General features: G+C 39.6%; 1 protein-coding gene across 4 annotated transcripts in view; it reads right to left on the bottom strand.

Moving 5' to 3' along the window:
- The window catches only part of LOC139716184 (uncharacterized), a 204,339-nt gene that overhangs the window by 29,375 nt on the left and 158,088 nt on the right, over positions 1-16,876 (bottom strand). For all 4 annotated transcript variants that reach the window (XM_071627750.1, XM_071627748.1, XM_071627747.1 and 1 more), the window contains 3 exons: positions 9,780-9,955; positions 4,876-4,994; positions 4,193-4,402 (listed from right to left, as the gene is read on the bottom strand). In XM_071627750.1, coding sequence (XP_071483851.1) covers positions 4,193-4,402; positions 4,876-4,994; positions 9,780-9,955 — 505 coding nt within the window. The remainder of the gene's footprint in view (positions 1-4,192; positions 4,403-4,875; positions 4,995-9,779; positions 9,956-16,876) is intronic.

The raw sequence follows: 16,876 nt of genomic DNA on the forward strand, positions 1-16,876 counted from the left end.
AAGTTATGAGTGTGGCTATGAAAAGGGATGTAGAACCAATTTTACTGTTCACTTTAATTATGATATGGACAATCAAAAGCACTCTTTCTGAAAAGTATATGTGATAGCAAATTAGACAGGCTGTTACAGAAGCAGTGAGTCTGCGTCTCCTTCAAAATGCTTGTCGGAGGATAAACCACAAAATTACATCATCTGTGACGAACACACAGCGAAAGCAAGGATGACATCAGCACCACACTTGGAGGGCTACGCATCGTCATGACGATGACTGCCACTGAGAGGTAGATAGCAGGCAATGATAACAACAGCTCTACTTATAACCGCCTTCCTCTTTCCCTCTTTGGCCACAACAACAATAGCATACTCCCAAAATTGATAATATGCGAAGTCATGCCAACACAGCACTGGTATGGGGTGGGGAGTGGGGAGGGGGATTAAGTGTATAACTGTCTAAAACCCTTTTATTAATACAGGTACTCACTCAGACCAACACCTTTGGTGTAACCTGTCACCTTCTCTTCATCTTTCATCTCATACGAAGGAGTGTTGACAGGTAAGAACGGAAGAATCATCTCTCCATTCAACAGCTGATGGAAAGTTATGACAAATCTGTCTCGAATCTTAACTGAAGAGGACAGATTAAAGGGTGTGTACAGTTCCGGTCGAGGTGAAGATTTAGCTTTTAACGTTTTGTGAGATATTCAGAAACCACTCTGTGAGATGTCAAAGAACATTCAATTCTAAGGGGTATCAAAAGTTTATTTGATGAAAATCGGTTTTGAAATGGCTGAGATATCCAAAAACAAGGTGAAACAAAGAGATACTAATAAAGTTGGGGCATGTCGCCTTTTATTATTAGCACTTTTTTGGATATCTCAGCCATTTGAAAACTAATTTTTATCAAATAAACGCTGAATCCTTCTTAAAATTACATGCTCTTTCATATTTCATAGGAGGCTTTTCATTATCTCACTTAGGAATGTTCAAAACATGAATCCCTACCTCAACCAGTACTGTACAGTCCCTTTAAAGTATGAATATCTTATCAAGCTAACATGCACTATCTATGTGTGTCTCTATTATGTACTTGGGAGTAATACCCACATATCTATCATAAACAGAATAGATAAGTTTACTTGATTTTCAAAATATTTCTTCCACAAACTCCAGAGTATAACAAATCTTGTTTCAAACCAAACCAAAATGCACAACAGAGCTGAAGTTGAAACAGCAAAACTCGAGGTTGTGTCTTTTGAAACATAGCTTTTCTTTCTGTCTGACTGAGGCAAGCATTTAAACAGTGACAGCATTTAATGAGAATCATAGTGCATATTATATCAGAGATGCCAACTTCTTGATATTAAAAAAAAACCCAGTCAGAATATCCTTTAAAAAACTCAGATTTTTGAGAGGAAAATCAGATTTTCATGACATCTTGACACCACCACTAGCCTGTTGGCCCGAGACCATTGAAATGTCAAAGCAAAGTGTTTTTTCTGGTAAAACCAGGCAAGTAAAATGTTGCTACTTCATCAACATCAATGAGAAAATTGTAAAAACTCGGCATATTTCCCGCCCATTTAAGCTTGTCGTTAAATTTTTTTTTGTAGGGGTTGCAGGAATGTAGTGATATATCTTTCAATATGATGACGTGGTTTATCGCAGTTTTCTGCAGTTTTACATCGTCATTGAAAGTCCCACTTTCAAGAGGCAATGTCGTATTATTGTATTTCACTCTGTTTATCGTAATAAATACTACAAAATCGTATTCATTGGCATCTCTGCTGTTTTAAGTCATCGGAACACATATACCTTCCTTTTCACACTAAATCTCAATGGTGCATTTAAGATCAACGCCTTCTAAGTTTTTGAGCAAGAGAGGGAAAATGCAAAAATAAAAGGGGGAGGAAAAAACCCTACACGCATTTCTTTTGCTTCCAGTGCTTGAAAAACAGAAGAAGAGAGAAATAGCAAAATAAAACAAGAAAACAAGGGCTTGCTATTCACTCCATTCTGCGTGTGTCATTGTCAAATCGGGAATCAGCCGCGCGGAAATGTTGCTGAGTCGTTTTCAAGGGTCTTTACACTGAACGGCATTAGTTTCAAGACTCATTTCCAGGCGATTAAACACGGCAAGCAGGCAGCCCTGGTTGCAATGAGGGCTGGTGACACTGCCTGTACCGTGATACGATCAAGTGTGAGAGAGAGAGAAGGGGGGTGGGGGAGTGCAGGAAAAGATGTACTTTTGTAGCATGTATCCAGAGGTAAATGAACTTTACAAAGGAAGCTACTGCAACATCTCCTAGCATGAATACTGGTTTATTCTTTTTATCTTCACTTGAAAACTTAAGATTTGAATTCCTCACCCCCCCCCCCCCCCCCCCCCAAAAAAAAAATGGAAGGTGGGAAATTAAGAATGGAGGTAGAAGAGGGGTGGGTTTTGGTGGATCCAACTGTATGGATCACAACGTGATTATAGCATTCAAAACCTTTTTGTTACAAGCTTAAAGGTGCTGTTTACTATTGCGAGGAGTGATTTTAAAAAGTTTGAGTTATAACATTCGATGCATATGTGTAGGTCAGTTGTATCACATAACATCCTACCATATGAAAATTTTGCAACAAAGCCTAAAATATAGGAGATATCACTATTTTTCTCAATAGACCATAACTGTAGACAGTATATTCCAAAAATAATTTCATTATACCCATTGTTCACATTTTGTATATTTAACAATACTTCACACTGATTATACTGATAAACATTTTTACATTGGTTGTTTCTATCCCTAACTCACATTTTAGAACTATTTCGCAGCACTAAAGCTTTTTGTTTCATCTGCAAATGGTAAATAATGCCTTAAAGGGAGAAGACAGGATGAGATGAGAGCAAGAGAGGAATAAGTGACATCAGCTGACAAGTTTGGTGAAAACAGATCGCCTGAAAATTTAAAATCGCCATGAATAAAAGAAGAGTAACAAGCATGGGAATACTGAAAAGGGAAAGGAAACACGGAGAAAGAGGGAGAGTGGCAGAGAGCAAAAGTACAATGAGAGAGAATGATCTTACTATCTCAAAAGAGAAGAAATAGAGAATCAATGGAGTATATTAGCAACTCAAGATCAGATAGAGACAACATATTAGCAAAGGCTCAGAAATGATGGAATGAGAAGGAGGCAAATACAAACATGGAATGACAAAGAATGAAATATAATGAGATGGTGGCCATGAAAAACCAAATCTTACAACAGTGTGATGTATGATTGAAATATATACAATAGAGGTAATAGCCACAAGGGGAATATAATGACATATTATGCACACGAAACAGAGCGACAGAGAGAGAGAGAAAAAAAAGAAGGTAAATGTAGAAATAGGAAGGCAGATACTGTGAGGAATACAGTATATGAGGAAGCCTGAAAACCGAGTTCAAAGAAATGATTTACATACTGGTTACCAGCAAGTTTTCATGAATACATCACTCTCTGCTTTATGCCTAAAAAGGGTCATCTGTATCTACCCCTCAAAGCTACAGTGCAGATTAATTGCTTGTCTGTGAAAATGACACTTGGTAAACAATTTCATGAAAAAAAAATGTAATAATGAATCAATGGATCACAAGTTTTCATGGAGGTCATGTAAGGAGCTGCCACACAGTCCATGTGGGATGCTAAAACCTTTTTATCTCTGCCCCAAATTTCCCCCTTCTCTCCCCCCACCCTCTTTAAAAAAAAAAAAAAAAAAAAAAAAAAAAAATCTTTTTGGTCTCTGGCTCACTTTTCAGCAAGTCCTGAAGACTACACATGCTATTTTGGTTTTGTTTTGATCTATCTTTCAGGGAAACGCACATTATCCAAAAGAGCTTTCGTGGAAGTTTCTCCTGTGTTACATGCATCTCAGAGGGCAATGATAATTCCCATATGCCAGGAAGGCTTATTAAACATTCTCCTGTCAGAACATAAGAGAGAAAAAAAATCAAGACAACCACAACAGCTAATCTTCCAGGGTACCTCAGGCAAAGTTAACCCTTTTTATGCTAGGGGCGTTGGACAGGGTGAGTGAAGCTATGGGTTTTTTCATGCTAATTAGCACTCAGAGCACACAGTGGGTTGGGGAAGACCTAGCAGGCCTGGGTTCCTCTGGAGAGCTTCTGGCTGACCACTCTGGCACTCTGGACCAACTGCCACTCACCTGAATGTGGGATACTGAAGGTTGGCCGGTGTCAGGAAAGCCGGGTGGAATGGGTACGAGGAGATACTGGCGGCCATCGCGGCCGGGTCGTAGGGGCCAAGGTGGTGGGGCGTGGCGGTTGGGGGTCGGATGGGGTCTTCACCAGCACGATATGGCTGGAAGCCCCGCCCGGCCATTTCCTCCGACTTGCTTGGGAGTTGGGCGAGTGGTCTGCAAGAGAGAGAGAGAAAAAAATATATAGGAATAGGACAAATTCAAGGAACCATTCATTGCTGTCTCTCCCTCACCCTCCCCCACCCCCCATCCACTAGTTTTATACAGCAATCAAGCAAAAATAAGTTAGCCCATCAGATCTGCACATCTTAGATTTACGTCTTATCTTGCATTTACCTTACGTTGTGACTTTTGTTTCCAACAACACAAAGTGCTGCTTAAATTTCAAAATAAAGAATCATTGAAAATTTCCCCTAGAAGAATGCCGTAATGCCTGACCACAGCTGCTACCAACCTTTACTGATGAATGCGCTCTTCATGTCAAGTATTAGCTAAATATTTTGAGTCCTTGTTTATACAAACTGCAGTCCTACAAAGAGATATATGGAAACCTCTCTCCTTTTGAATGATGTCACAAAGTGTTAAATGTACTTGTGCTTCCTTAACTTTATTTTGGACTATGTTCGTACCTCCTCGGACCAAGACTAGGACTTTCTTTTCCTCTCCAAATGGATGATGCGCCCTCTCCTGGCAGGGACCGACTAAGGCTGCGATCAACTGAGTTGCTCTGGCTTCTTCTCTCTAGCTCCTATGGGAGAAAAGAAGGTAAAAAAAAACCAATAACAAGTGAGTTGGCAAACATTTTGAAAACAAAAACCAGCGGGCAGAATGTTGATGGCTGCTGGAGTGATATTGTTAAACACGACTGTAATAAACCCTCGACAAACGACAGCAGATAGGCTACGAGTGATAAGCACAGGGTAATGACAAATATTATCAGCATGTCAATTTGACAGTGCTCGACGTGGAAAAACCCTTTTAAAGTGGCGCGGCTCGCCCATTGCCTGTGCTCATCCAAACTACAAAACCAATTTAGTTCTGGGACGAGAAATCATCAATCTACCTATTAGATTTCCAGATAACACTACTTGCTCACATGCAATAATACGTCCCTTGGGCGCCCACACAATTCATCGGTAAGAGGAACTAGGAGCAAGACCCTTAGAGTATATTTGTGAAGAGTGAACACAGATTATTGTCTACAAACGATGACTTTCTCTCTCTCTTTCTCTCTTGAGGCTATGCATCCACAAGCAGAGGAAATTTAGAAAGAACAGAATAAGGACAAATACCAGGTAATTTAGTAAGAAAACGTCGCAGATTTCTTAGAACCAACAAAAGGAAATAGCATGAGAAAATCATCCCTATCACTGATGTGATGTCTCTACAATATTAATTTCAAACAGGTTAACTCACTGACTGCATTTAGGGGCAAGAAAGGAGGACAAAATGTAGTATGTGAGCCTCTGCATAATCTACACATGATGGCCAATCAAGTCCTTGTAGGTTTATGCATCTTACATAGTACGTAGTAACTAATGGCTGATGTGAATCAATATTTGACAAGGTAAACAGAATCAAATGTGCACAAAATTTCTCCTCCTTTTTTCTCCTTTGGTCATAATGACAATACCTGAAGGGAAGCATGTTTAGACATGTGTAACCTAAAGTGTGGGTGTGTTTGTTGTACATAATAAGAGACATCCTCATTTTCTTCCAAAGCAACAGCAAAACCACAGAGAAATTAAAGTGAATGGATTGAGTAGTACAACCTTTGATCTTGAAGTAGGGAATATCAGGTATTTGAGGTTATTACCAGTTATGATTTCCTTCAATAATTTACTCAAAAACATCATATATCATAAAAGTTGTCATGTAATTGTGCAATATCCTTTATTATTATTATTATTATTATTATTATCATTATCATTATTATTATTACTATCATTATTGTTATTATCATTATCATCATTATCATTATTATCAAAATGAGACTGACATATTTGTGTGAAACCTACTGCATACTTTGCTTGTTAAGTTTGGTGCTCTCTAAGCACTGCAGTCATGCTTACATGAAGAGTTGTGGCACACTCATACAATGAACAAACAAATATATGCATGTTATGTGCATTTGTATGTATGTATGTATGTATGTTTGGAAATATATCAAAACTTTCTCAAATGACTACTGAAGGATACAAGAAATGTGGTTGTTAAAGGCAGGTGGTTGTTAGTAGACAGATTTGATGCAGGAGTCATTGTAATCATATTATTACATGTACACCACTCATATGTATATGTACACTACTACCCAATTTATACACATAAATATACACTGTACCTGTTAATAGTTATTTCCATCAATAAGAACAATACACCAAATATTTAACGAGCCTTGCAACCTTGCGCACTGTCCTTAATGAATATAATGGACTATGTTTACATCCTTATACACATTTTCTAACCAAGAAACATATTTCATGTGATATAAAATTTAGATATCCTTCATAGAGTACCATTAATATACTATGTTCTTAACAGCTCATTCCCACATTTTTTAGATGGTTGAAGGTTATGAAAAATCATAGTTTTTCATTGTGCCTAATCATCAATGAGGGAAGGGGGGGGGGGGCTGAGGCTGGGATGCAAAAATTCATTCTTCCCTTGCTTGCATTTTTGTCCTTATGTGTAATGGCATACATCAGTGTTTTGCATTCATCCGCGCCTTGAGATTTAAAGGGATGGTACAGTATTGGTGGAGATGAAAATTGGGCTTTTAAATTTTTGCGAGATACCCCGAAAACACTTATGATATAGTACAGAGCATACCATTTTAAGAGGAATTCAAAGCTTATTTGATGAAAATCGGGTTTGGAATGACTGAAACATCCAAAAACAAAGTAAAACAAAGTGATCGTAATAAAGTATGGGTCCCACACTTTATTAGAATTGCTCTTTTTTGGATATCTCAGCCATTTCAAAACCAATTTTCATCAAATAAACGTTGAATTCCTCATAGAATTACATGCTTTTTCATATTTCATAAGAGGTTTCTCATTATCTCATAAAAAAAATATTAGAAACCTGAAATTAGGTCTCAACCAAAACTATACGATCCCTTTAAAACATGACCATCTATACGATGATTGCCTTGTGGAAGATAACACAGCAGACTCCAATTCAAGAAAGACTTGTGGCGTACACTGTATCTTTCACTTTCACTTTTCAAAAAGGCGACGCTTCTCTTTGGAACAATCGCCAAAAACCCACAAGCCATTCCCAGTTAATGAAGTCAAGAGTATCAATTGTGAGATAAATTTGAGGACAAGTGCCCTTAGTGCACAGGGTTGGTTTTGCAGTGGGGACGAGGGAATGGACAGTTGGCAAATTCTTGTGTCACTTTCATTTTTGCCTCGTAGTGACAATGCCCCTTGCGGAATCCACTCACAATAAACACTGGAAAAATGTGTCATGTCAATACGATTCTGATCGCCATGGGTGCAGCCAGCCGCGGCAACCAACCGACCCAATATCCGTCAAAAAGCGCAGTCCAAACCGGAGCACTGTTTGCATGCTTTTTAAGTCTCACCCCTCTGGAATATTCCCCCCCCCCCCCACACATACACACACACATGGTGATATTACGCATGGCAGCCAGGACAAATACCCACGCGTCGTAATTGTAGATGCCTTAAATGCTACACAAGTGTGAGCGAAGGGTAGCTCGGAACTGGATATATTGTGCTTCGGCGACGTGACCCTTTCCCGGCGAGAGCGAGAAAGTACACCTAGAGTGCACGGCAATCTGTCACAAACCAGCCACAATCAACTCGGAGACAGACTCAGTGGAGGAACTTGACGAAGCTTGAGCTCATTTTTGCCGTACCGAGGGGGTGCAGATTTGTACGTACCCCAAACCATTGATCTTGCGGGTTGGTGAAAGAAAAAAAAAAAGAAGGTATTTTCACTGCACGCCTTATTGATGTCTCATTCGGAAACGGATGCAAAGTAAGAGATGAGAGGATTGAGAGACTGAAATATCATGTGTGTGTGTTTGTGTGTTTGTGTGTGTGTGTGTATGTGTGTGTGTGAGAGAGAGAGAGAGAGGGAAAGAGAGAGAGAAAAGGAGAAAGATACATTGAAAGGAAGAAAAGATACCACGTACAACTGAACAGCGACATCTGAGAATGAGATTAAATTCTGTAGAAGCATTCCAAAATTACATCCTGGCTGCATGGTATATTCAAAAGGTTGATGGAGGGAGGGGGATGGGGTAAGGGGAAGAGGTGGACAGGGGAGGGGAGGGTTGCTGTTCAATACTGATTTACGGAGGCATTAATGTCCATCAAATGTTTAGCACCAAACGTGAGCCATAAATTTACACCCACACTTCCAACTCAATGTCATGACTCTATGCATCATCGGATATAATATAATCCAGCGACGCTATTTTGCATCAGCAATCTGCTCTGAAGCAGGGATGATCATGCAGCCTGGCCGCTGCTCATGGCATATGTAACACCAGCAGTTTACTGCTTTCCTGCCATTTTCCTTTGTATCCGTACATTTATTATAATTCCTCTTTTTGGACACCACAGCCATTCAGCAAGATTACTGCAAGACCCATAAAAATCCACAAGACAGTGAAGAGAGGAGAGAGAAATGCAGATGAAACCCCTCGCATCACATACTAGTATACAGATGCCTGCTGGATTGACAATAAACAAATCCTGCTACTGATAGAGCCTAACAAGAGGTTATCTAACTATACTTACATGTAGTATACAAATACAACCTGAAAGAGTTCTAGATTTGGGAGGCAACAATATCATAAAAGAATACACATTGGACAGCATGTGCCATAAGACAGAGGACTGCCTTTCTTTTTCAAACTTTGAATTAAAAAAAAAACGAAACACGGGAATCGGAATCAAATGTACCCTGCATGACCGAGATCATTACGCCACTATCCACATCTTTTGCTTAATTAGCCGCTGCCGGTCAGCGCCGATGGGCAATTTTCCTTGCCCAGATATGCCGTGCAAAACGAGGCCCATATCATGGTGGACTGGTTAGGTAAATCATGCATAACGCAGAGGCAATCACGCAAAATATTGACCCATTCCTCATTCCCGACACTTCGTCCTCTTTCCTGCTCTCTCCCCCCAAACAAAACAAAACAAAACAAAACAACAACAACTACAACAACCTCAGGCTGCAACAAACAAAAGGGGGAGGAAAACATTCCAGATATATAAATAAGTCCTTTTGAGATCATCAAAATCCTTAAGTGCTCTGTTTTAAAACGGCCATTCAGATTACAATTATGACAAAACGAAGAATAAAGTTTATAAAAAAATCCACTGGAGTATATATCTCTGTATCAAGTAAATCAGCTGAACTGGATTTCTTTGCTTTCGATACAAACACATACACTAACTGGCATCAACATTGCTTGTAAGTACATTCACAAATGAGAATGTTTGTCATGCAAAAGAACCCGGCCGTGGCAGGCTCTTTTTTTCTGACGTACCCTTCGGGAGTCGAGAGTGGAGCCGGTGGTGTGAGTTGGGGCGATGGTGACCACTGGGGGGCTGGAAGTGGGCGGGGCGATGAGGGGCGAGGGCCCTAGGTGGTACTTGGAGGGCGTGGATGCTGAGCTGCGTGTGTTGCTGGCTGGTGAGGCTCGTGGCGAGATTTCATCTGGCCCTGGATGGCAGCAACAAAAACAGAGAGACATACAAAAATATGAAGAACAGCATGAATCAAATGTTGATGTTGCTGTTGTTGTTGTTGTTGTTGGAGTTGTTCTGGTTGTTGTTCTTGTGTGTGTGTGTGTGTGTGTGTATGTATGGAAAAAAAAAGAGGAAAAAAAAACCAAATATATTGTACTGTATGTTGGAAAAATGATTCAGCAGCACAAGAAAAATACAGCTGCTTTTTTTGTTGGTGGTAATATTAATTTCACTGTTAATATGGATTTGATATTGAATGAAACTCAAATAGAGAATATCATACAACAAAAAAAAAAGGTATGGGAGTGTCTAACAGAGAAATAAAAAAGATATGAAATATACAGATTAATAAATCATATTAAGAAAACCATGCAAATGGGCAGAAACAGGTAGACAGGAGCATGAGAAAGAGAGAAAGAGCAAAAGTGAAATTGGAAGAGAAAAAGAAGGATAACCAAGAGAGAGAGAAAGAAAGATCGTGTGGAGATAGATAATTTCCAGACAGAAATAAGATGCTTGAACAGATTCCAGATGTTGATGTGATGGCTGGTTGACATCAGTTGCAAATTGATTCAATAGAACATCACACATCTACACATCTACATACTGAGGTAGAATCACTTTGGTTACATACACAGCTACTCCTGCATTACGGCAAGCAGTTTACGTACTTGAAAACAGGGATCCTAACTAATATTACTACTGAGTAAGGCTAACTGTATTACATGTGAAAAAGTACATGTACATATCAGAATATAAAATATCCATCCACCTCCCTGAAAAAACACGGGGTTGTAATGTGAATACAGACCACAGTAATTTCACTGCACTACTCCCAAACTGGAGATGGGACTCCTCATGAAGAAGTTTTCAGCAGTGTCAAAGATGACCTTTTTTTTCTATCCATAGTCATCCTACAGTATGGTTTACTGATGACCAATGTTGATGATTAGGGTGTGATTATGGAAATATATTGTCGCTGTTATCATTATCATCACATGTAGATACATTGCCACAGTATTTCCATCTGTTCCTCAACATAGCCATACTAATCTCATCATTATCATCACTGTCAACATCGATGCAGTGCAGTTCTAACATTTGATTTCATCATCATCAACATAATTATAATCATGTCTTCTATAATCATCCTCTTCACCATTATCATCACACTATAAGTTATGGTTACAGAGTCTTCATCTTATCATCACATCATCATAACTACATCATCATCACCATCATCACCATCATCATCATCATCATCATCATCTTTATCATCATCACCATCATCATCACCATCATCATCATCACCATCATCATCATCACCGTCATCATCATCATCACCGTCATCATCATCTTTATCATCATCATCATCATCATCATCATCATCATCATCACTATCATCATCATCATCACCGTCATCATCATCTTTATCATCATCACCGTCATCATCATCTTCATCATCATCTTTATCATCATCATTATCTTTATCATCATCATCACTAGTGGCACACTTCATTGCTATCATGACCAGCAGCATCTACATTGCTTGTCCTCATCACTATCATCATCACCTACTCTAGATACCATCAGTACCACCAATCACATCCACCATCACTTCCACCTGCATTAATAGCAGCTTGCGACTCAGGCATCCCCCTACTCCATCCTCACCCCAATCACTCAACGTGTTTGACTCCAGGTATGGCCTGCTGGTTGGGAGGCGACAACTGCGCCGTTGAGGTTGCTAAATCTCCTGCTCGGAGCCCTCTATGACAGACACACGCACAGGTGACGGACAGCCAGCCGACAGTCACATACAAACACACACACACACACACAGCTGTGAAGAGGGACTTGCTACTCTCTCCAACAGCGTGGGAGGATTTTGCTTGAGGGTGGATAACTCCCACCTCGCTCACCACAAAATTACTCCTTTCTTTCTTTCTTTCTTTAAATTTCTGGAATCAATCAGCCCTCCATATATCCTAACTCACAACAAATTGCACAAATGAGTTTACTTTCGATGCAACGGGGATTAGTGTAAAAAACAACAACTCTTGATTCCTTTTGCACACTATCACTTTTCACAGCACGAACACATGATTGTTTGCTCAAAACTTCCGCCACGACTAGCTTTTGCTGCGATGTTGTTGCAGGGATACACAGCCAGGAAAACAGGGAATAAAGTCCAATCATCGACCGTCAGTAAAGAGCCAATGCCAAGGGCAAACGGTTGATGGCAACAGCAGAGGTAAGATGGATTGAAATCACGCGATCAGACGTGGACCCAATCAGACATAGGTAAGAACAAATGTAATATTGAGGGAGACAGCACGGGGAGTTTCATCACAATAAATCTTGATGACAGAGGGAAGGGAAAACTTGAGAGTGATCAGGAGTACCGACAGATGAAATATTCAGAGAGCAAATGTAGCAGAGATTTAGCGAACATAAACAAAACTACATTAAACATGAACATAAAGATAGAAATGCCCAATGACAATTATAATTAACAGAAAAAGACAAAACACAAAGATGAAGAGGGAGAAAGAGTCTTAGAAACTAAGCATATCTATGTATAATTTATGCAGATGATACAGGGGTATACTGTATGCTATTGATGATGTGATCTTTTTTAATGAAAGCTGCAACATTTTATGTTAAAATTACAATATATCAATCCAGAAAATGACCCAAAGAGAGACTTGTAAATGACTGAGGAGAATCTACTGGAAGAAGTAGGGAATTTAAGGAGGCAGAGATGTAACAGACAACAGAAACAGTAAGTAACAGAGAAGAGAGATATGAGAATGTGAACATATCTGTCCTATGTTCTTATTCTCTACACTTTTGTTTATGTTTATTTCTTTATTCATCCATCAGTTAATAAAGACCAATAAAGCTGAGGGGAAACTAGATATATCGCTATGGCTACTGATATGCCTCCGCCATAATGCATGGTTCTCCTAATAGGTCTATAGTACAATGTCTTGACAATGTGTGATGACAGTTTCACACAATTGGCAAAATATTAAAATGACAGGTTTGACACAAATGTGCTGAATGTTCACTTTCCTAGAAGTAGGTTCAATTGGATGAATGATTAAAATGTCAGAGTGCAGGTATTTGGGGAACTGATGATTTTTACTTGACTTTTGACCCTTTTATAAGTATTTATGCATTGAGTAATTTTCAAGGTATTGAGAAAAAGTATAATTTCAGTATCAAATGGGAAAATAGCATTATCTAAACCTGGCATTTGACCTTTGACCTCACAGTTCCAAAGAGAATCACTGTTAGGTTGAACATGCATAAATATGTAAGTTTCATGATGATACCTTGAGTTACTTTCGAGATATGGAGGAAAAAGTGCAATTAAGCACTTTCACTTGACCTTTTACCTTTTGACCTTTGACCTTTTGGCAAGAAACTTCCCCAAAAATATATATTGGGTAATACATGCCATACATCAAGTTTTAAAAAAAAAACAACCTTCAGGCATATTGCATTCTAAGGAAAGTAGTGATATTTTGAGGAGTTGACCTTGACCTTTGACCCATGACCTTTGACCCATGACCCCCAACTTCCCTAGATAATCACTGCCCATCGGTACAAGCATATATACTAAGTTCCATGAAGATACCTTGAACCATTTGCGAGATATGGAGAAAAACATGAAATTTCAAATTTTTTTTCACAAAATAACCTGTGACCTTTGACCTTTGACCCTGTGACCCTAAAATCCACACAAAGTATTATCCCCCAAGAATATACCCTCATACCAAGTTTGATGAAAAACCACCACACGGTTCTTGAGATATCGACAAAAACAAAACGGGACGGACGGACGTACGGACGTACGGACGGACGGACGGACGGACGGACGGACGACCCGAAAACATAATGCCTCCGGCCACTTCGTTGCGGAGGCATAAAAAAAAAATTCGAAAACTTCCACACACCTGGCACCCTAAGATATCCTATAACATCAGTAATTTATGAAACCAATGTATATATAAATATATGTATATGTACATACTAACATACATAAAGATAGAAAGATAGAGAGAAAGAGAGAGTGAGAGGATCCAGTGAAAGTGGCTGGTGAAGAAAGGCAGTGGGGATGATGATGATGATGAAGATGACGAGGAGAGCATCGAAAAAGGTGGAGGACAGAGCTGCGAGATGCTCTCTGTATACACAGAGATCTGCCAGTGGTTACTGATTGATCCGCAGGCACGGACTCGGCATCAGAGCAAACATGGGTTTGTGTACAAAGCCTCCTGCGCAAAGTGGAGCTGCCATAATTTCCGAAGGAGAGCGCCGGGCATTCATTTCCTCTCCGTAAATGTGAACGAAACCAAAGGTGTCACATTTGCCGCTGTCCGTCAGTACATAATGGCCATAGCGCCCGCACCGACCACTCTCTCTATCTCCCTTCCCCCCTCTTTTCTCAATTTTGCCTACTATGCACTTTGATGCTGTTCTCTTGCAGTCTTAGAGGTATGCTTGGCAACTACGTCACAAATAGAAACCTTTCCTCCTTTTTTTCCCTTCTTACACACCTCCAAAGAATACATCAATGTATATCAAAAGTGCATCAAATATTTGATGCTTGACTTGACCCTCATCTTATGGTTATCTGCTACAGAAAATAGTCCTGGAAACAAAGAGTGATTGTGATTAATGATGAAACTAATGCCATTAAAACAATATTGTCAATTAGAGAGGCTAGATCAGAACACAAGTGACGACATATTGTCAAAGCCCTTTAAATCAAAAGGCTGTAACTCTTCAATGACCTTCCTGAAGTGTGTATAGATTATGTGTGTACATGGGGAGTGGGGGTGGGAAGGGAGGTAACCTGTGACAGGCTACTATCAATCTAAATACGACAGCGTGTTATAAATTTACTTCACCCACTAGACATTGATAGTCTTAACAGATTCTTAGCCAGTACTGTCAAGTAAAATATATCTGTGCTGTGAGGTGCCAAAAGATACCTCTCCTTAAAAGGGATCGTAAAGTTTTGGTTGAGACCTAATTTCAGGTTTCTAACATTTTTTTGGTGAGATAATGAGAAACCTCTCATGAAATATGAAAGAGCATGCTATTCCATGAGGATTTCAACATTTATTTGATGAAAATTGGTTTTGAAATGGCTGAGATATCCAAAACAGAGCGATTCTAATAAAGTGTGGGACCTACTTTTATTACGATCGCTTTGTTTTACTTTGTTTTTGGATGTTTCAGTCATTCTAAACCTGATTTTCATCAAATAAATTTTGAATTCCTCTTAAAATGGTATGCTCTATACTATTTCATAAGTGTTTTCTTGGTATCTGGCAAAAAGTTAAAAGCCCAATTCTCATCTCCACCAGTACTGTGCCATCCCTTTAAATGTTTCAGCTGAACAATGATTATCCTTCATTAGTTTCCTCATCAAAGGATCGTCACGCCATTCCAACCTGACTGTAATATGGCCTGCACATGGTCGTTTGCTTGTCTCGGGACATGGAATCTCTCGGGGGAGACAGAGAGTGAGAGAAAGGAAGAGATTAGTGAGAGTGAGATTGTTTCCATGGCAACCAGAGGACATCTGAGATGATGCGTGTCTCCCATTAGTAAGTGGCATCTGTGCGTGAGCACTTGAGCGTGTTCCTTCTTTCTTTGGCCCGTCAGATTCCCTCTTGGGCAAAACACAGAAATCACTTCACGAAATGGACATCATTTGAGGCATTGGACATCAATGAAAAGGAAATAATTTTCTTACAATCCATGCTCAATTTCTCTACTGTATGTCATTTGAAAAACCACCAATAAATGACTTCAAATAGTACTGAAAGGCTCTGATGTTTCTATCATGGCATAGATACGGCAAATCTTGGAGTTCTCTGATCTCTGTTCGAGGGTTTCAAACATCTTGCTCTTACAACCTGCACTTGATCTGTGCACAACACCATCAGTGACATCATCTTCAGGTTCTACAAACGCGTGTACCTGACAGCTACCATCAACACAAGATGGGCATACTCATTGGACAAGTTCTTTAGCAACAGCCTGTATACTGAACTTGGTCTATGACCTTGTGGAGATGCTCTTAAAAAATGAATGTTATTTCCTTCACTGGCCTCTTAACTTCCTCCGAGGAAACTTGATACTTTCCCTCGTAAACCTGTAGGGAAATGACTGACACACGTAAGCACTTCTCAATTAGGATTTTTCCCTCTTCTCTCTTTTATGCTTTCATTTTCTTCATAACCCTCTAGTTTTCATCAGCCATCTCGCCATTCGAGGGAAGCAGTGTAGAAATTTCTCAAGTACAAGCCTAAAAATGCTATCAAACTTCTGTGACTACAATATCTGATATATCTATACCACACATGTGTTAACTTTGAAGTCTTTGTAATTTTGGCTGACTTCAACTCTGACTGGTCAACATTCATAATACCCTATCAACAGAGAATACCAGCCCATCAAGTTGGAAAAAACAAAGTGGATGGATCAGGCATGAGCATATTCAGATGATCGTATAGAACAGTCAAATACGGTGCAGAGATATCAAATTAAAAGTCTGCCTGCTTCTATAGATTGACAAGATGAAGGAGAGGCAGGAGCACTGTTGAGATTAGGAGGAGGTGGACAGAAATGAATGAAAGAAAACATGACAAGGGAAAGGGGAAGGGAAGGGGAAAGGGAGGGAGAGGGAGAGGGATGAGGGCATACTGATGGAAGAATTAGTGAAAAACCCTCAAACTGAAGTGTGGCGAGGAAGAGTGAGATTGGATGGCAATAATGTGCAAGGTGTGGCAGAGGGCAAGATTGAGGGTAGGAGAGATGTGGAGGATATACCAAAGAGCGAACGAGGAAGATGGGCAGAACGGAAGACAGA

The sequence above is a fragment of the Diadema antillarum genome, unplaced genomic scaffold, assembly GCF_040938485.1.
Source record: "Diadema antillarum isolate AM-2024a unplaced genomic scaffold, OU_Dant_1.0 scf00000062, whole genome shotgun sequence".
Lineage (NCBI taxonomy): Eukaryota > Metazoa > Echinodermata > Echinoidea > Diadematoida > Diadematidae > Diadema > Diadema antillarum.